Consider the following 21726-nt stretch of genomic DNA (forward strand, 5'->3'; position numbering starts at 1 on the left):
CCAAGAGTGCAAGAACAACTTGCGAATCATCGCATGGTATTTAGCTTTCGCATTTTCGAGTAGAGTCCCGTTCGGACATTAGCTCCCATAACGAAAGCTGACCGTGTTACACCGTCCGGTTGAGATTTCTGTTAAAGCACTGGACTAAGCCGTCCGTTGGAAAGTTAGCGAATGCCGCGGCGATTAAAATATAGCATACGTACGTAGTGCCGGAGGATGATATTCCAGGCAGCGTAGCATAAAGTTTGCGGCAATATCCGAAGGTTAGCCCCCGGCAATGTCTCTGGAAAACGTGACGTTATCTCTGCGCGTCGCAGCGCGTAAACAATTTCTGAACCTTTCTGAAATATTCAAATAACGTAGTCGAGCATGACGAATGCCTCTCGTAGCGGGGAAGATATCAGCGGCGTGTAGATATTTCGAAAAGATCGCAAACTCGATCCAATTGGATTACGCGTAAGATCTAACGTAAGATCTCTGCTATAATTTAAGTTAATTGCAGGGTGCACTGCAGACGTGTACTCGGGGAACAATCCGCTTTCGCATTCGGGTGTAACATAACGAACATCGTAGGGAAAGCCTGCGGATTAAGCCTGGTACGGGCGACGTTGCCGACGGCCTCTGCCGTATTCGTTGCATTCGGTGCTCGAAAGTCTCGCCTCGAAAGCTTGCCTCGAGTGCTATACTCGAATGTATATACTTCACCGGCACGTTTTATTGCCCGCTCCTGCTGCTTTCTAGTCTATATCGCAAGCGAACTGCTTAGGACTCTTGGTCCCTCGACTCATGAATTTTCCTTCGAAATCCTTCCTGCAAGGCGTCCTCTAGCGTGCGAAAACGTTTTCTAAATGACGATCGTTACCACCGGTACCGGCACCTTCCTCGCGTTCCCTCATGTCCGCCATTATCGAGAAATTACCCACCGCGCGCGCGAGAGAGAGCTGTCTCGGTTATATGAACTTTTTCATCATGAGGGAATATTGCCTCATTTCTAAAGCTACTAAACTCCCTTACGTACTATGTACCTGTTATCAGCTAACCTATTATTATTAGTAAAATCTCTTTCTACGAGTTTACGCTTACGACGAAAAGGACGTTGATTGAGTTTAAGTCGGAGATTAAGTTTCGCAAAGTTTCACAAAAGCTTCGAACGACGGATATTGGCGCATCGAGCATTGTTAACGATAGATATTGTTTAACGTTGCGCCTATGGCTATAAAAAGGTAAGGAGATACGAGGCAAAAGGCAAGAGACAGACGAAAAGACGATGAATGGCCTCGGTCAAATCGGGCCATTTTATCACGATCTGTCGATAACACGGGCACTCGAGCAAAGAAAACGTCCATCGTCTTTTACAAATAGGTCGATTCCGTGCTTAGGACGGTCCGGTCCAGAAAGGTGGAACGAGATTAAGAGCGTCGCGAGCGACAGAACAAAAAATTCGTCATATTTCTGCTGCGCGCGTTTTCTCTTTCCTTCGAAAAGCCCTCCAAACTATTCTAATACGATTGGCTTCATTCATTTTTCTTAATTATGGCCAAGAAGATATAGAAGATATAGAAATGGCGCAAAAAAATATTATTCGCTCGACGAATCGATTCTGTCCTTTCGGACAGTCAACAGTTTCTACTTCGTAGGCGAGAGCACAACAATCCCATTAGCGTCGTCGGTGCATTACTATTAGGGACGCGTCGCTCGTCCAGAAACCGCGAGCGGAGGTTAAATCGCGTGGAACCTCGTTTCACAACGGCCTGCAGATTCGAATTATTTACGGTAAATGGTAGAACGATGTTAACGAACGAATTCGCTTTGTTCGATCGCATCTGTACGGAACCGAGCAGGATGAGAAACGGCAAAGTTAAATGGAAAAACTCATTCGGTCAAGTTACTCGAATAAGGAAATCTTAACGCGCGAGGCCATCATTATATAGAAATCCCTAGATCCACGCTAGTCCCGTATCTAATAAACCCGAAATTCTTCTTTCGATCGGGGAAAAGCGAGGAGGTTGAGGAATATCGAAATGCGATACGTAAAAGCGTTATTGCCGATATTAAATGCATTCGCGGCAATTGCGGCTTTGTAATAAATAGCGAATAAAAAGAAGGTCCTGTAAATTTCTAGAAGGTCGTCGATTTCGTTCCGTTGGAATTTATATCGGTTCAAAGCCGCGAATCATAAATGGAATTCTCATTAATTCGGGCGAAAACGGCAAATCCGGCAGTTCCGTAGCAAAATTCACGAATTGCCATTCGTTAATAATCACTATCATTGTCATTATCGTTATCATCGAAATTGAAACTTTGGTATCGTATAGCCGCGAACTTTGCGAATTTACGGCGTAAAATTAAGACCGATGGGAATATGATTGAATTAAAAAGGTAGACCTTTTTACACCTTTCGCGGAAGTATAATTTTGTTGTCTTGCCAGTGAACGTGGTTAAACGAAGACGATAAATATACGTCGTCTGTCGATAAATACGCAAACCGATTACTTTCGTTCGTTCGATCGTTTGCGTAAACAACGGGAAAAGTTCCCGGTTTAGGCTTTAGACGACGTTCCTTCTATCTTACTATTGAAAATGAACGCTCGAACGTAATATGAAGGAACGCGAAGGGGTACTTGTGCGCCCTTGGAAAATCGATGAACGCATGAATATTAAAGCGTTCGCATTAACGTGGGCGCGTTAGCATAAATCGATACCTTCGCATAATGTACCGCTTTTTTTTTTTATTTTACGAAAGGACGAAAGAAAAGACGGTGGTCATATTTTCGATATTAAGCCAGGATACCGATGATCTGAATGAAAGTATTACTCACGCGAACATTGACGGACTTCGTCGGTTCCGTCTCCGCAGTCGTCGACGACATTGCAAACCTTGTTCAACGCGACGCAATGGCCGTTGTTGCATTGAAATTCGCTTCGCCGGCAGGAAAGGACCGCCGTCGCCATTAGAAAGCAGGAACAAATCAGCCGCTGCACGTCTGAAAGGAAAATACGATATGTGTGACAATTTTCTCCAACGTAGATAAGATTTGAGTTTAGCGCCGTCGGAGTTTGACGACATATTCTAATAGCCGACTAACTAAGCTCTTGGCTTACGCGTTCGATGCCAAAGCGTTTCGGTTCTGAACGAGAGCATCACCGCATTGTTCGAATCCACAAGTGGATACTCCACCTTTTATTTCGTCCGCGACCTCGCGCGACAAGAGCCGTTCCTTTTCAATCGTCGTATACCAGCCTCTAGACGTTACGTTCGCAGGAAAAAAAAGAAATTACACGACCTCGTTTAGACCTCGTTTCCTACTTTCTCGACTGCCCTTCGACGTCAAACTCCTCTCTCTCTCTCTCTCTCTCTGGGGATTATCGTTCCGACCGGAACGGGTACTTCGTGAAAACCATATTAAGTGTCCCTCTCGGCCATTGCTTTTTATCAATCGCTTCGCAATTCTCGTTGGTGGCTCGGCTCGATACGTTGCGATCGAGCATTGCGACGGATCTTTTCGATCGTCTATAATAATCTTCCGATTAAATAAACGGCATATAGTAGATGTAACGCGCGTTAACAGAAGAAGCGAATCAGTTGACCAGGCTCCTTTTGCCATGGATTATATCGAGCTCGGATTCGTATCGCGTTAACGCATGGTGCCGATAAATTCGACGTAGCCGTTATTAGCGTGACCGGTAATAAGTCACGAGACGAACGGTAATAAGCGGTGTCGCGTATGCCATTCAACTCTGAAACGTCGATGCTCGTTCCGTTCTATCGGACTCTCTCTCTCTCTCTCTCTCTCTCTCTCTTTGTTGGCTCGCCATTTAGTAAGCCGGTTACATATTGAAATAAATCTGAACCCAACCGCGTTCGTTTCTCCTTCATTGTTAGTTACTCTACTCTCATTTTATTCTACGATATTCCAATATCGCGTTCCATCGACGAGGAGCGCTATCTTCTCTCTCCGCGAGGATATAGGCCTGGAACGTTGTTTAAAGCTGCCATCATAGCTGCAACGAGAAGAATCAACTTTCTCTTTTTCCCATCCTTCCTGGGCTCCCTCGTTCGTCGATCGATTAATTGCACCATCCGTTAATTGCCCGTTCGTTTGCCGAACGCACCGACCATCGATACGAGATAGCGAGCACGACGAAAATCGAGTCGACCTTGTCGCAGAGGAACCGGGTTTTTTGCCAAACGCGATTTACCGTAACGCCTGATAAACAAATAGGAGGAGGAGGAGGAAATTGGTCTTTCACGACGTACGTCTATATCGTAGATACAGTAGTACGAAGGGAGAGAAAAAGGCAAATGGGTCAGCTCTCCGACCAATTCCATTTAAAGTTGCGACTCGACTCGGATATATATATATATATATATATATATCCTGCTCCGAGGTATTCGTACGAATGTGAGAATCGGCCGACAAGTACTAGCGACAACGGCCCCTCCCCCGCCTCCCTTATTTCCCAGAAGACTCTGTTTGTTCTCGAAGGCGCGAGGAAGAAGGAAGGAGAAAAAATAAATACAAATATTATACGAACCGAGTACGAGCCAATATTTGTTGTGTTTTTTCGTTGAGAGACGAGTACTAGGAAAGTTGGCCTTTGAGAAAAATTTTTTTCGTCTCTTTTATCAAGGACACAAAAGCATATACTACACACATAGCGTATACTACAGAGGTTTGGATTTACGACCATCGAGAAACTTGGTGTCGACTTTGCGTTCTCGACGTTTCTTCGCTCCTTCTTCTGCTTCTTTTTTCTTTCTCCGCAACTCTCTCCAATCCAGAAGAAGAGGTACCAGAAGAGGTACCAGAAGAGATACTACAAGTTTTCTATCCCCAAAGTATCGGGAATCGTCCACCGGGCCGTCTCTGGTAGAAATTCCTTTTCTTCCTTTTGCCCTCTCGACTTTGCGCCTCTTTGCGCTTATCCGCGACGAAGAAATATCTTTTTTGTTAAGAAAAGTATCGAGTTGCGCGTATATTCCGCGAAGAAATTCGATTGAAAGCAACTCGTGAATATATCATTTGCTATATCAAGGAACATCCTTATACATAGATACATGTGTTTCTATCATCGTTCGACGATGCAAGAGATCTTGAGTAAAAAATTGCTATTGGTTGCTCGATTTGGACTATTCAGGGAAATGAAATTTTTTCATTGTTCCCGAAATGTCAAAGGTCGACTCGACGCGAAACTCTAGCTAGTCAGCAGAGTTTATCGGAGAGCTACCGTAATTGCTTGGAAAGTCCGAGCATTCCGGTATCTAAGGATAAGGAGGCAAAGTAACGGAGAAAGAGGAAGATGGATAGATGGATGGATGGATGGATGGAAAGAGAGGAAGAGCAAATTCTCGATTGGAAAGCTCGTCGTTGGAATATCCGGAGGCGTCGGGCCGAACTCGAGTACTCGCAAGTATTACGTGGCTATCGATTGCAACTACGGACCGTCTTTCTCGGCTTACGATGAAATTGTTCTGTCAGCGATGTACTAGTCAAATCTCTCTTTCTCTCTCTCTCTCTCTCGTCTTATCCGTTATTTCTCGGGCTTTCAAAGGTCGCTTATTGCTACACCGAATTACGATAAAAATATTTACCAATCTTTCGAAAAGCATACAAGATTTTTCGTCGTAACGTTGCATTTAACTCACCTCTTGCTTCTTTATTATTATTTTCTTTCCCTTACCTTTTCTTCGCTTTATAGGTAACAAAAGTAAAAGAGCAAAATGTGCGCGAACAATAAAAGTCTCCGGAGCGAAAGCTCGAAAAGGTAACGGGTCTTTTAAAGTTGGGAATATTTCTTCCTCTCTCTCTCTCTCTCTCTCTCTCTCTCTCTCTCTCTCTCTCTCTCTCGTTTTCCTCTGGTTCGCAGATTTCGCTGAAGAATAATCATTTTCGCAGTCGCGGCAACCGCATCGGTTCTTCGAAAAGAAAGCTCGTGTCGAGCGATAATGACTTTCTGAAACAGCTTTCCTCCGCCTTTCGCATAGACTTTCCCATCGCAAACGAGAGGAATCCCCGTAGAGAGTTCGATATAATGAGGCACGTTCCACGTTTCTCTTCGTTTCCATTCTTCAAAGTTATCAAGTACTTTGCTGATTTATTACGAGTCAAGTGCAAAGCGATAGAAACAATGATAAGAAGAGTATCGAGTAAACCGGAGGTACGATTAATGATGCATTTCATTGTTTGTTTCGGGGGTCGTGAAAAATACGTCCTAGGAGAACGAGCCCGTTGATAAAATCATTTTATTAACAAGTTTGGCAAAGTAGCATGGAGGATTCTATGGAAGTCGCGCGTAATATTTCCAAGTCTCGAAATTCTTGAAATGTAAAAGCTGTTTCCCGTTCGAGGATAACGTTTAAACTTACGAGTTTGTAAGTTTGCCCGTTCTTATCGATTCTTGTTGCCTACGGATTTATCAGTCTCGAATTAGAAGTCCAAATTAACGTTTACTTTTAGAAAAGAAAATGGAATTTAGAAAGGAAAAAAAGAAAGACAAATTAATTATATAAAAGGTATATTCGAGAATGAAGTTTATTATTCGTCATATTGACGACAGACGTTGTCAAGACTCCCCATTGTTCCGAACCCTTTAGACGCAACCCTTTCGGACGATAGCTTTTATCCCCGTACTAGGAGCCAAACGGTAGAGCCTATTAATTCGAAATAATCTCATTATTTTCGAAAGCCTCGCGTTATTTCGCAAGAGCATCGATGAATTTTATTACGATCGATGAACAAAATCGGCTTTTCGCTCGAAAGAGAATAGAACACAGAAGCGTGATAATAGTAAGAATTTCATTAACCAGGTATGACATTTGTAGATAAAAATAATTGTTCCGGCATCACGGTTATATCTCGTGATTTCAGTTCTGGCAGAAAGCCACGTTGTCCCTGGCACGGACTGAAAATCGGTCGTGGATTAAATAGGTCTCGGTTAAAAAATCTACTGCACTCGGCTAATTAAAGAAAAATCTATAATTTAGCGATCTTCATTCGTTCGCTGCCCGGAATATCGTTACTAGCTCGCCGACGTATCAAACGTTTTTCAAACTAATTTGAACACTCTTTGAAGGTACTAAATGTTCGGCTCGAGAGTCGAAGAGTGAAACTTTCGATACGTACAAACGTAAAATCGAGAAAAAGGGGATAGAAACGAATTCCTTTTCCCTCTTTTCCCATCTATTTACTTCGCCCAGGCTAGTTTTCATTTCCTCGCGTGGTTGCGCCTAACGAAGTGGATGCAAGGATAATAAAATTCCAAGATGTCGACGAGGTGTCATTAGAATCACCGACGACGACGGTGCCTCGAGAGCGACAAGAGCGAACGACAAGGGTATGGCTTAGACGGAAAGGAAGGAAAGCGAGCGATAAAAGGGGATGAGGGATCGTTAGGGGGGAGGGGGAGGAGAGAATGGAAAGTCGAAAGAGGAAGAGTCGAGAGGAGTCTCATTAATAATGCAAGTAGGGGCTCGATGTCGGCCGACGTCGAGACACATTTTGTAATTATTTTTCTCGATTTGAAAGATAAAAGAAAGCTTAAGGCTCGTTCGATCGATTTTTTGCCCAAAAGAAAGGTTAGCTTTACTTCCCTACTATTAATCATTTCGATTGGAATAAGAGAGCGTAAGTTCGACTAATGAATATCTTTCGCTTCTGGCGAGAAAATCATAAGCGGCGGAGGCGGAAAAGTGAAATGCGGCTTATCGTCGAGGTTGCGTCGATGTCCCCTCGTTACGGATCGCTGCCGGTAACAAGCAATTTATTCCACGTGTCTGCCTTCGAGCCATCGCGATTCGTTTCTAGTCTCTAGAGGGGAGAGTACCCTTGCGACTACACCACCTTGCCTGTTACATTCGCATAATACGGCGAAGCGCCGTTGTGATTCAATGACTGTTCGTCCTAACGAACTTGCAATTACCAATTCTTCCTTCTTTCTTTCCTTCTTTCTTTCTTTCTTTCTTTCTTTTCTCGCCAAAGATAAAATTGTTACACGTTGAACGAGTAATAATTAGAAAAAGATTGGATTATTGATATTGATTATATTTATAAGACGACGATCGTTTAGAAAATCATTATGAGTCGTCGATGGCAAACGGGAACAGCCGGAAATTGCTTTCGGAAGTCGCGTTCGAAGACCCACAATCTCCGAGAGATCGTACCGAACTCTCTCGAACGGGCTCTTGCATATCGTCTCTCTCTCTCTCTCTCTCTCTGCCCTTTAGCGCGTGCGCGCAAGCACGAGCACCGTGAAAACGTGTTTTCATGCGGTAAATCGAGCGAATGTAAACACCCGTATAATGAAGTACGCTCGCGAAAATTTGCCATGCGCGAACGAGAGACGGCTGAGCTTATTGGCTTATTCGGCGGGCAAAATATCTTCTATCTTAAATTTTCGATAGAGCAACGGACGATGAACGAACGGCCCTATCTCGTGCGTAAATCCGTATTCTCTTTCGTCGGCTTTGAGAGCCGATAAGTCGATGATATCTCGATTCGCGAGAGAGACGAGAGAAGAAAGTTTTTCGTTCGATCGTTCGAATCTCCTCTATCTCGAATTGGCGATCTCGTCCGTTCCATTTAGCTGGACGCGACGTTCGACGTATTTGCGTTGTTGTGCGCGCGTATCGGGTCCACATGAGAAAAAGGCTGGGACCGGGGGTGGGGGGTGGGGGTGGGGGGGTTGAGGGAGGCAGGTACCTGTACGATTCTAAATCTCGATTAATCCTATCGCCAGCGATATGTTCTTTCGGAAAAATCGCTATCGGCTTTACGGCTATTGGCTTTACGTTCATTCGAGTTTACGCGAATGATTTGAAAACAAATTGTACCGAAGAATAATACATCGGCCAACGCAATTGCACTTCTCTTCCTTCGAGCCCGCTTTGTGCGACTAGAGAAGAAGTTAACAAGACCAATCTCGATTCGACGATCGCGGATCGACTCGTACACCCCACTCGTACTCGCGCGTCGCTTCGCCCCAAAATCACGTCAGATGGTTCGTGATTTCCTTTCCCAATATCGGCCGATAAATCGTTTCGAAATTGGAAGAGAACTCGAAGAAAGAGCGACGAAAGCGAAGGAAAAAGTTTCGATGCAATCTCGAAACGCTTTCGTCTCGTCCTTTTCCCAAGAACTTGGATTTATCGACGCATCCGCTCTGATCTTCAACGGTGAGCTTTTATCACTTCCATTTTCTCTTTTATCCTTTTTCTTCTTCCATCAAAGGTTCTTTCGTTCGACAAAAAAGATCGACCGCTCATAGGATGATCATCATTCTTTACTAGTCGAGCTTACCGGCCTATCTACTTTCAACGTAACGATTCGACATTCGCGTTAATTTCTTTTCGAAATAGTCGATACATTCCCAACGTTTTTATTTTCACATTTTATGGCTTTATTTATTTTCAGGCAAGATCTGAAGAGGCGCCCAACGATCGCTTCTCGCACAGAAGCTCCATGGATGTAGCTTAGAAAAAAAAATTTCACGTGAAAAAGCGCTCTGCGTATATTCAGCCGTGAAAGGGTACATTTTTCCGATCACGCGTATATGCTGGGTCGCGAATTATATATACCGGTAGAGCGGAGAGAGAGAGAGAGAGAGAGAGAGAGAGAGAGAGAGAGAATGGGGAATAAAAAAAGAATAGGAGAAAAAAGACAACTACGGCGAGATAATACGAAAATTCCTACTAAACCTGATCCTCCCTCTCTCTTTGGATCCTACTCCTTTTAAAGCGGAATATCGGAATCGTTAATGGATTCTTCTGGCGCCAACTTTTCATCGTTGCAACCAGTGCGATCGCTAGCTAATTAAAGTTCCTCCAATTACGCTCTTGATGCTTTTAAACAGATCGACGAAATATTCGATCAATGTCTTTTATCTTTTTAGCGTTTCTCGTTTGTTCGCAGCTTAGATCAGTATATGAGTTGCGCGAGAGATTCCGCGTTGGCCTACGTGAAAATTCTTTAGCGTACCAGTGGAATCGTTAACCGTCGATTTTACTGGAAAAAGAGAAAAAAAAAACAAAAAAATTGATGAGAGACGGGATTGGCGGTGATGGCGAATGGAGTAAAAGGAGAGAAAAAGTGCGAGAAGTAGGTCGGAAGTCCGTGGTAAACGCTTGGCTTCGGCTTTCTTACTTTTCTTCGGAGTTTAGGGGTGGGGGGGGGGGGGGGGAGGGAAAGAGGGAGGGGAGGGAGGGAGAGACTGAGAGAGAGAGAGCGAGAGCGAGAGCGAGAGAGAGAGAGAGAGAGAGAGAGAGAGAGAGTAAAGCCTAAGGGTCTCGGAGGTTCGAGCAGTGTCTAAAAATAAGTAAATCGATAAGACGATATTACGTAGCTTCCTCTCGGATATACCTTTTAAGAAGAATAATGGTGCAAAGCAGGTAGAGAAGACGAGAAGATTCGTAGGCGAAAGGGTGACAATACGGAAAAGTCTCTCCCTCTCTCTCTCTCTCTCTCTCTCTCACTCTTTTTAGCTGTTTTTCTTTGATTGATCAATCGAACGAGAGCGTGTTGCGGACGGTTCGTTGCACTCGATATCCGGAGAAAATACGAAGGAACCTCGAGACTCAAGAGACGGCCGAATAAAGTCAAGTTATTTGTTTACGACGAGCAATATCCCAGAGTTTGTCTGTCCCTAGCCGAGTTTATCTATAAAATGTCGCTATGTCGAGCAGCATCGAGTTCCGATCAATCGATATTCTAAAACGATCGATTATTTACCGCGAAATGCCGTCTAACGAACTCGCAGAGGAAAGAGAAGAGAGGGAACGAAACGAGCGATTAAGCGATTAATGTAATCGGCCCGTCTGCCGTGGTTTTCGGATCGTTTTGCTTCTGCGAACCTGCGGCGAATAATTGAACGGTTCGACTGTGTCGGACAGAGCGGTGTGCGTCCGAACGAAGGCACCACGCGATTTTCCAAGTCGCGTTCCGAAAAACGACGAGTTACGAGATAATTAATGACGACGATCCTACCGTACCAACTCCTTCAAAACTAACGCGCGCGAGCTCTCTTCGGCCTTCCAAAGAGATCGTAAAATAGGGGGAAGGTTCGGTTATAAAATCGAATGCGATTAGACATTCTAAGGCGAGACGCGAGACATATGTCATTTTCGAGTTTGAACCGTCCAACGGGGTCCCCTCGTTGGCACTGAAAAATTCATTCCCTCGCTGTGAATACAAATCGAGCCATTAAGATTCAAAGTGAACGCGCGCACACGCACGCATCGCCTCGGTAAGACCGCTCGGCGGACAATTTGCGGACAGTTACTTTTCCCTTTTTTTTCTTTCAAACGCGAAATTAACCTTAAGAAACGAGCCGCGTTAGTTTGCATAAATATTATTTTGCACAAATTGAAATCAACGCGTAGATATTATTTGGCCGTTGACGTCATTTAGGTGCGTGTAAAACCTTATGTAAAACGTAGAACGAATTAATAGGTATCATTGGATCCGAGCATAGCCGCAAGTTTGCCGGTATTCGCGCGAGATAATAGAGGGTAATGCAGGTGAGTATAATCGATTAATGCATTTGGCAACGCGACCGCGTTCATTGCGTCCTCCTATATCTCGTCAGCGTGAGAGAGGGAGAAGGGATAGGAAGTAAAATGTAATTACCGAAAGCGATACTTCGATGATACGTTCCATTTAAATGGCAGGCGTTATCGTGCATTTATCAAACGTTATTGATTGACACTAAAGGATTCTCTCGGTTGGATATCGAAGAAAGGATTGTTAAGTCTTATCGTTAGACAACGAGTACTTGTAAATAATTATTAATGCGAGTAAGCAAGCGCTCGATCAACGTCAAAGCCGCTTTAATCGCTTTACGATTAATCGAGAGATTAATAGCTGCGTTCGAGCGCGTAACTTCGTTTCGGGTTTTGCAGGTACACGTGGATCGCTGCGCGGGGTGGTCGGGATAACGCGCTGTGGGATGCACTCGCGTGTAATTGATTTATGTAGGTTGGAAGCTCGGTCGCGTGTACAAGACAGTACGAAATCCTATTCGAGAGCAGCGGGAGTCTAGGAGAGCGCTAGACGTCCGCGGCTAGTACGAGTGCTCCCATCTATCCTACTCGATTTATCTCCTCGACATTCCGATCTCTCTACTCGTCCTTATTCATTAGCATCGTCCACCCTTCCGACGTGGATCGGTTAACGAGCAAGAGAATGTATTCTATTCGCGATACGATATAACGCGACTCGATACCTTCCTGTTGACCAACCAATTTCGAGTGGTCCATCGGTATAGCTCGATATAAAACGCTCGGAAAGCTGCCAGAATCAAAGCCGGTACTATCACCAACTCTCCGATGCTTCGGCAAGTAGCATTTGTCATTGTAATTTAACTCGAATGACGCTCGCCGTCCGTTCGATCGGTATTCCAATCAAATCCTCTCTATGACGATCTACGCGGAGAGAAAAAAAAATTTAACAAAAAGAAAACAAACAAAAAGGCAAAGCAAATATTTCTTCTCGCCCAGTTCGCGCTCTGGCTTTGGTTTTAGACGCGGACTCATTAATCACGAGAATGCCCTGTCTCTCTGTTATTAATTATCACTGCGAATGCCGAGAGACACGACTTTTATCGGAATCGCATTAAACGTTGCGTTAACTTTATTCCCCCTCTCCCTCTACCAGCCGCTTTTCCATCTCCATTCTAATTTATAATAGTACCGATGGAAGAGCGGCAAATGCGCTTAGATCGAAGCTTCGCCACGTGAAAGATGAGATTTGGCTGCAAATGAGAGACGCTTGTCTCTGGAGTATGAGTTTTACATAATTAATCGATACGCTTTCTCTCTCTCTCTCTCTCTCTCTCTCTCTCTCTCTCTCTCTCTCTCTCTCTCTCTCTCTCTCTCTCTCTGTACGACCGAATTTCGTTCAGCGCCACCAACTTTATACGATCGCATAGAGATTTCTTCTTCTTTTTCTTCTCTATAATATAGAAACATAATCTTTGAGTACTCGAAATGATCGAAATATCTTTGAACAATTGTTATAACACAGATGGTAACGCTTTCTGCACCGATTCCTTTCGACGTCTTTCCTACAGATCCTTTTATCGGATATTACGACAGAGGGATTAAACTTATAAACGACGAGTCGTTAATAATAAATGCGACAAGCTCTTCTCTCTACCCACGAGCGAAACTGTCATTATTATTCGGCTGAAAAAATAGAAATATATGCGCAGAGTGAGAGAGAGAGAGAGAGAAAGAGATGGAGGAATATTACTCCAGGGTAAGAGGAGACTTTTGTTAATGTTTCTCACGGTTGACGTACTGACGTCTGACTGATTGTATCTTTTGTCGTCTATCGCACTCCAAAAGCTTCGAGAGGCTTAATTGGAATAATTATGGCGGTGTCACGGACTCGCTTCTCTCTCTCTCTCTCTCTCTCTCTCTCCCCGTCTTTTTCTCTGTTTCCTTCTCCTTGGTTTTCCCCTTCCACCGCGATTTACACGGGAGGTCGAACGCGAAAGCATGCCCATTCTTCGAAGCAGAAATAAGTAATTGCATCCGATTTAGTGCGTTCGTTCATCCAAGAGTCTCTCTCCATTGCCCGACAGAAATTCGTTCAACTTGGGCATCGTACTTGAACGAGACGCACGATATTTGCACGTTTCTATCGTATCGTATGATATGTTATTTTCTTTTCTTTTCTTTTTTTTTTTTTTTTTTTTTTTTCTTTCAGAGTGTTACCTAGGAAAAATTAAAAAAAAATCAACGAACGACGGACGTTCTATGAATTTTCTCGTTGGCAACCATTCGGTAATTTGAAAGCTCTTTAGATAATTAAAAGCTCGATCGTTCGTTCTCGTGAAAGAAAAAGAACAGTCCTTTTAGAGAGAAAGCCACTTAATAGAATATACGCGTGTACGAGCATGGATGAGCTTGGGAGGAAAAAGAAAAAAAGGGAGAAAAGAAAGAACTCGCGGTCTGCCGCGAGTTTCTTCTTTAATTTTTTCCAAGTAGCGCACCGTAAAAGCCGAGGAGAAAGAGACGAAAGAGGAGAAAGAGTAAAAGGGAGGTAAGAAGGGCCGAAGCCAGACGATTTATAGCCTCGAAACTCGTTTCAATATCTTCTCCCTTAGCCGAGGACCTTTTTCTTTTCGTACTTTCTTTTCGTAGCCCCTGTACCCTACCCTCCCCCACCTCCCCCCCCCCTGCTAAACTGAAACTTTTGCCAATAAATAGGAGAAAAGTACGACGTAAGTAGTGCGAGGCTCGTATCGCTCGTTAGTTCAAAGTTCGAACGTTCGATTAAAATAATTAACCGAGAAAATCTCGTTTCGTTCTCACGTATTACGAGCTAGCGCGAGGCTCTGTTTTTTCCTCTTTGGAAAAAAAAACGAAAAAAAAAAGAAAAACAAAGAAAAAAGAAGAAAAAGAAAAGAAAAGAAAGGAAGATCAACGTCCCTCGACGACGATTCTCTTCGTCGCGTAAATGCGCGAATCGTTTTCTTCGTCGCATTTATATGTCGACTCAGGAAGGAGCGAGAGAGGAATCGCGTGCACAGCTTCAAACTCATTTCCGTCTCATTTTTCTTTCTTTCTTTGCATTATCCATATCCTGACATTGTGCCTTCCCACCCCGCGTATCGCGACTACGATGATGCTCCCTTTCGCCTCTTTTTCGCGATTCCATCCGTCGTCCGTTCGATTTCTTTCGCTTTTCCGTGAAAAAAATCACCATGAAACTTTCCTTCGTAGATACGGTGTTATTTTGAATAATGTCAAGGTGCAAATATTGATTTTCATCGTTGGCATCGTTAAAGCGGCAAAACGTTACTTTTCTGCCGTCATATTTTTCATCGAAACGTAATTCAGGAATATCCAGGCGTTGCGTTTTAATGTAAACGCTCGCTCGCTCGCTCGCTTAATACTGGAGACGGGAAGAAAAAAAAGGTTTTCCTTCGCAACGTTTTTCGATGGTCCGACCGGGCTTTATGATTTATTACGACTGCACCACGGTTTTACCTCGGAATTGGATTATTTCGATCGAAACTCCAGGGACCGGAGGTGCCGCTTAGCCAGGACGGTACGCGTGGATTTGTTTGTTCCCGTAATAGCCCTTTGCGACGAAAGCGGTCGCTCTTTCCATTCTAAACGGAAACACGTAGCACACGGACGTCGAGCTTCGTTAAGTCGAGAAGGTAAGATAACTTACTTGTTATTTTAATGGCTACTTGGATCAAGAGCGACCAGGCTCTTCTACCACGGTCGGATTCTCTTCGATTGAACGAGGAATGACTCATTCTCCGTAAGAACTATTCCGTGTGGTTGGAGAAAATATTCTTCCATTTGTTGCTTTTCTGCAGTAAGTAAGAGAAAGAAGAGCAGCATTTTCTTTAGTTAAACCGCTCGTACGTAGAGAGAAAGGGAGAGAGAGAGGGGGGGGGGAGGGGGGGGAGGGGGGGGGAGGGGGGGGGGCGAGGGAGAGGAGAGCGAGGGAGAGGATGGGGTCACGAAACAGGCAGGGACACGCGCCGAGGGTGGAATACAAAAGCTACCGCGCGCGCGGAAACCTCCAGGCGGATCAATATACCAGGCAGCAATGGTAGAAAGGAAAGAGCGAGCGAGCGAACGAGCGAGGATGTGTCTTTCGGTTGCCTGTGTGCCCTTTCAAAACGACATCTCTGGGTTAAGCGCCATGCCAAAGGGCTATCCCAAAGGAGGGTCAATCGCGAGTTAGCCGGCGAGTTAGCCCGGCCGGTTTTAAATTAAATAAGCGTCGCGCGATCTATAGGGCTCGCCTCCCACCACCTGTACAGATTTCCAATTTGGAATCGCTAATCTCGAAGATGAATTCGGAATATAAAGAGTCTCGAGTAGATCGGTAACGTAGTTAAGCCGAGTAACAACTTTGTCGTCGGGTAGTTTCCTGATACATTCGAAAGGTAGATAGATGCGTAACCGAATTAGGAAAGTTGCCGCGAGAGTTATGATCGAATCGAGCTAGCACGAGCAACGAATACATCTGCATCCTTTTGTTCCGCCGTTCTCTAAATCGTTGCGGTTGTTTCGATCGGATACGAAGAAACGCGTTACACAACAGATACACAACAACTTTTAATCGTTTCAACGAGTTTATCAGATAAGATACTGCGAACGAAATTAACCGGCTCTACACGTAGATACACTATTTTAATTAATCGTATTCTCGAAGAAAGAATATCCTTAAGACACGATAAAAATGGTATCGGGTTTAAATTAAAACGCTATCTCTCTCATGAATTTACTTCAAAGTTCTTTCTCGATTTTTCCGATAATGCGAAAATATTATTATCAGTTCGATATTTCGAAGGTATTTACGTAAGAGAGTAATCTCTTCGGGAAAAGAGACTCTAAGATAGAGATTCGTGTTACCTTTATGCAAGTAAATTAGTTTGAAGAAACTCTGAATCCGTGGGCAACGGATAGGTAAAGCTTTCGAGGCAAAGAGAGAACCCGTATTTTAGTGCACGAGAGAGCGCTTAAACGGACCGCACGGGCTGCGAAAGAAGAGGAACGAGGAAGGACGGGAAGGTCCTTGGTGCATCGCTAAACGTTTTCCAGCGGGAATACATGCACGTAAAATACGTTCCCGAAATAGTCTCCTCTTGGCTTTGCCAAAAAGCTCGCGAAAACTTTCCTACGGTTCCCAGCAGACCATTTTCCTCGCTCGATCGTTCGTTTCCTTCGTTCCTTCGCGTTTCGGAGATACGACGAAAATCATTCAAATCCGCAAACCACGCGGCTATCCATTATTTTGAATCTCTTGGATCTTCGTTTTGCGAAAGAAAAAAAAAAACAAAAAAAAAAAAACAAAAAAAAAAGAAACAAAAAGAGAAAAAAGGAAAACAGAGCAAAGAAAACTGCTTTAAAGAACATTTTTGCTCGTTAACGCCGACAAGAAAGCCATTGATCAATTTTCAATGGGCTAAGAATATGTTTTTACAGGGTCTTGTCCCATCAGCCTCGTTCCACTCGCCTATACACTTTGTTTCTTTGTACATTGGACGATAATAATGGACGCGAGAGCGTATATTTCGCTGAACGAAAGAAAAGTAAGGGAACTGGCGGAATCGAAAAACTCAATTCTACTACGGCGTCTATGGAGGAGAGAAAAAAATGAATTAACAATGTCGCCGTACCGACGCGCCGCGGCGGCGCGGCGCTAATGACTTAATACGACTCCAAGAAACGTCACTTTTTTCGCATTGCAAATGCATTGGCATTTTGCAACGACGAATGCCAACGTCGTTTGAGGAAAATCGTTAACCGCGGTAAGCTCGACCTCGCGTTTTACATACGTTCGCATTTTCCTCGGGATAGTTCGCTTTAAGGACTATTTTTCCCTATATTATCGGATATTGGATCGAATCGCAACACCTTTTGGCCATTATTTCATCTGCCAAAAAAGCGTCTACCCAAAGTACCGACCGATTCATCGAGATGGACGAGTCGCGATAGGATCCTTTGAAAGAAACAAACAGGCTTCCTTCCAACGAGACAACGTTCCTGACAATGTTCTCGAATCTTTTGTTATTTCCCGGACTTCTCAGATAGTCGCAACGTTAACGGACCGTCGAACTCCCGATCCCGATAAAAGCGTCCTTTCGAATCTTTCTATTTTCGTCCTCGTATAAACACGTAAAAAAGGACGATCGACTAAACTCGCATCTCGTAAATTCTTTCCTCCTCTCCGCGGAGGTTTCCGCCTGTATTAAATGACGAACGAATACGAGGAAGTAAGTTTGTTCTCGATAATAGATCGCTCTACGTAGCTTGATCGGTGCCATTGGCCAAGATGGAGAAAGATTACTCGTACACTTTCTATAACACAATTTGCTAGTTTACCCAGCTACTTGTCAACATTTTCGGTAAATATTTAATATACAGCCGGTCTATGGGTTCTGAAAGTATATACACGATCGATATCGCATTGCGTCGCGTGAAAGCTACTTCCAGTTTTATCGCTTTTACACGCAAGACCGAGCGAAAAAAAGGCCGGATCACGTGACAGAAGGAAGAAAGTCCAACGACGGCCGAGTATAATGATCGTAACTACTCGAGGTAACTGCGATGCTCGTAAAAGAGTATGGATTCGTCTGGCAACGAGAGCTCTGCCAACTACGGCCGGAGCATTAGCGGTTGCCTGTCTGACCATATTCACGCTCCTGCTACTTGCACCTATTCGATACTTCCAAAATTATTATTATTGTTATTATCGATCGCGTAGTCCGTCAAAAAATATGTAAAACGATATATATATATATATATACATATACGAATAAACGTAGTATATTCCATCGGAGGTTGCGTAGATACGCACGATACGCTCGTAACGTGCTACGGGCGAATCCATACCGCGCTGCTCGGGCACCGTGTAAGGAAGGTACCGTCTCGCCTTGGCTCCTGATCGTAGCCGTACGTACGGTTTTAACCGTAAAACCAACGTCATTGCGCGTTCTTAGAACCGATCGAACGGAGGAAGTGCCGATCGATCGATAAGCGCATGGAATATCGCGAGTTCGTACGCGAGCGTGCTGTTTCACGATAGCTTTCGTGTCCACCCTCGTCGCAAATACCGACCGATCTATCCGTGTCTATCGAGGAACCATTCACCGATCATCTACGATTTCGCGAGGTATCGGTAGCTTCATTGTCCCTTGATTAATATCGATGGAAGGCAAAAACGGAGGAAAGTAATAATAAATAGTTTGACGTTGAAAACAAAGTCGGGGAAAAAATAGAAATTTTCTAGCTTTCCCTTGTAAAGCTTCCCCGAGGATAAATAAAAGGACAAGGGAAAACAAAGAGCAAAAGGAAGTATTGCGAGGGGAAACATTAGAGAGAAGGTTTAACGCGACCGACGCGATTTGCCGAAGGAAAAAGTTTCTCTCGATTCGTTTGCAGTCGATTTTCCCTTTTGGAATCCTTCGCCAAGAATTTGAACGTTCGATTCAACTCCATTGGAGTCCTCGGTGTTCGTTACGCGCTTCCTGCCATCGTGAAAAGGAACGCATATACCATTGCATAGAACTTTCTCGAACGATCGAGAAGCGGCCATGCGACTTTTCCCTTAGACTGTCGCTCGGAGATATACACCCGTGTTTGCCCGATTACGCTCTTAAACTTTCGACCTTTCTATTTTTCTATGTCCTAGTCGATTTATCGCTTTGCTTCTGCGACTTTAAGACGACGCCGGGACTCGGCAGGATGCCGGGACCATCAAAATCGGACGTGACGAGGATCCATACCGATTGAAATTTGGTTTAAGAGCATGCGCCTGCAACCCTGCGGATGGAGATTTTCCGAGCGTGCTCGTAAACGCGCGGCTTTGAGAGGAGTGCCGAGAGGAGTGCCGAGAGAGGGAGAGAGGATAAAACGGTGCCACCGACACGGCGACCTAGATACGGGCCGTTGTACTAGCGCAACCAGCGCACCCTCTGTCCTAGCTGCGTCCTCGTTCGCGACACAAGCCCGCAACGTCAAAGAAAAATATCCTCCTTTCGATTCCATGCGAAAAGGTAAGAGGGAGGGGGAGAGAGAGAGAGAAAGAGAGAGCAAGAAGGAAAGGAAAAGAACGCCTACCAGACACATCGCGTCCGTGAAAACCGACAACTCGTGACGTCTACGACTCCTTCCTCTTCTTCCTCTTCTTCTTCTTCTTCTTCTTCTTCTTCTTCTTCTTCTTCTTCTTCTTCTTCTTTATTATTGAGGATTTTCAGGACGCGCCTTTCTCAACCTGTAATAGGAAAGAAAACGAATCGTCGGTGGAACGAAGGGTGGAAGGGCAAGGTGGACGGGAACGAAATCTTCTTCCCTTTCCTTCAACGAAAAGGCTATTTTTCTACGAGAGTCGAAGCGAGAGAAAGAGAATGAGAAAGAGAAAGAGCCGCAACGTCGACGTTTCTACGAGATATATTACGATCTTTCGATTCCATGGAGGATCGAGCGGCGCATCCGCTATTTTCCGCTAGATTCGTATAAGCGACTGGGGATTTATCGTTGCCCATCGAGTCGCCCCTCCTGGCAACGATTATTAAAAGCCATCGAGGACGGTAATTGAAAGTGTCGATGATTAAACGATTCCACGAATTCGCTGGGTATCGCTGCTCGACGATCGGCATATCGAAGATCGGTGACGTGGCTCGGATATCGATCCTATTATGAATGTTACACCAATACTTTTAACCAATACCGCGACCTAATTGCGAAGCTGCGAATGGCGATTATGCCCCTACGGGTTACTACGGCTAACTCGTCGTCTAAGAATTAAGAGGAGAGAGGAGATTTGCATAAAGACTAGGATAAATAGAGCAAATTCAAAGGGCTGCGCCCGGGGCGAAAGTTGGCCGTGCAACTCGGTAGGTGAGCTAGCTCCGAGGTGCAACGCCGAGAAGGATATCTCGAATTATTATTCAGTTCCTGCGTGGAGTCCGAAAGGATAGAGGATAGGATAGGATAGGAAAGGAACTTTATCGAACTTATAATGACTTTAAGCCGCTCGGCTCGCCGACTCTCCTTGTTATTGATCGAAGTAAATACGTCATTTGCATTAATTCACCGCGATAAAAGTCTGACGGGCGTGAATTCGCGTCGATCTTTCTCGCTTTTCGCTCCTTCCCCCTTTTCGCTCGCTCGACGTTTCAGGAGAAAAGGGAAGAAAGGGGAAAGACAAAAATGCAAACAAACAAGAACGACAGCGTATCGTCGTCGAACGACATTACGCTTATACGCCATGAATATATTACATGATCAGACGTCAGGAAATGACGCGCCTTTAAAATTTATCCGAAAAAAGCGATCGATAGTTGGATTAGTTCGACGTCTGTCTTTTCCTTTGGTAAGAAAAACTAAATATTCGATAAATATTTCGCGGGTAATAATTTGTTTAAATTAAAATTGCGCTCGATTCGGTTCAATTAGGACGAGCTACGTCGTACGACAGTTTCCTACGAGAGCTATGATAAATACACCCTGGCGCAATAATTAATGAGACAGAAACTTTGATTATTACAAGGTAGGAGACATTAGCGTTCCATTTGTCTAGTTGACGCTCGCATCGCGCTCTCGAACGCGACGCTCGAAATGCTGACAGATTTTAGAACGATATGTTTTATATCGTTTTCTAATGTACGCGTTATATTACTTTCTAATGCGTTTCAATGCGCGTGCCTTTTCGCGCGTCGATTCGATATCGGCCGATCGTTCGGAAAAAAGTTTCGTAAAAAACGACGGAGATCGCGAAAGGGGAGATGGAAAAGCGAGCCGATAAGTAGCCCCGAACGATACGTTCTGGGATGTGAAAAGTAAGTAGGACGACGACTCCGCTCGTAGATCTTCTTGGAACAATTCCTCGCGAAACTACGATTTCCTTTCAGAGCAAGAACAAGTCGACAAGATTTTCCATGCTTTCAACGGGCCTCGCAAAGTTTCTCGATGACGACCGATGCGCTCTGTCACTTTTCTTTCTTTTCCTAACTCTATGGAAAAAAGATAACTATAAAGTAAACGATCGTGTTTCAGCGGCTCTAAGGTTCGATTATTACAAGAACGTTTGAAAACTATCAAGGAAACGAGAGAGAGAGAGAGAGAGAGAGAGAGAGAGAGAGGGATGGGAGGGGGGGGTGGGAGGAGAGAAGAAAAACAGAAATAAAATTCGAGCCGACACTACTCTTTGGCGATAAAGGCAGGTGGGCCAAAAGTGTCTTTACGATAAAGCTTCG

At 44.4% G+C, this 21726-nt stretch overlaps 2 protein-coding genes across 16 annotated transcripts in view; one reads left to right on the top strand and one right to left on the bottom strand.

Moving 5' to 3' along the window:
* Positions 1 to 21726, top strand: part of LOC124949333 (BICD family-like cargo adapter 1) — a 69441-nt gene that overhangs the window by 21700 nt on the left and 26015 nt on the right. The gene's annotated exons all lie outside the window — the stretch shown is intronic.
* LOC124949329 overlaps positions 1 to 21726 on the bottom strand; it is a 54017-nt gene that overhangs the window by 20764 nt on the left and 11527 nt on the right. For 11 of the 15 annotated variants that reach the window (XM_047494239.1, XM_047494229.1, XM_047494227.1 and 8 more), the window contains one exon: positions 2820 to 2984. In XM_047494239.1, the coding sequence (XP_047350195.1) occupies positions 2820 to 2984 (165 nt within the window). Of the gene's footprint in view, positions 1 to 2819; positions 2985 to 3178; positions 3203 to 15179; positions 15325 to 19588; positions 19743 to 21726 lie in introns of those variants that run through there. The other 4 variants (XM_047494232.1, XM_047494231.1, XM_047494236.1 and 1 more) reach the window with 3 other exon arrangements.

The sequence above is a fragment of the Vespa velutina genome, chromosome 5 (genome assembly GCF_912470025.1).
Source record: "Vespa velutina chromosome 5, iVesVel2.1, whole genome shotgun sequence".
Lineage (NCBI taxonomy): Eukaryota > Metazoa > Arthropoda > Insecta > Hymenoptera > Vespidae > Vespa > Vespa velutina.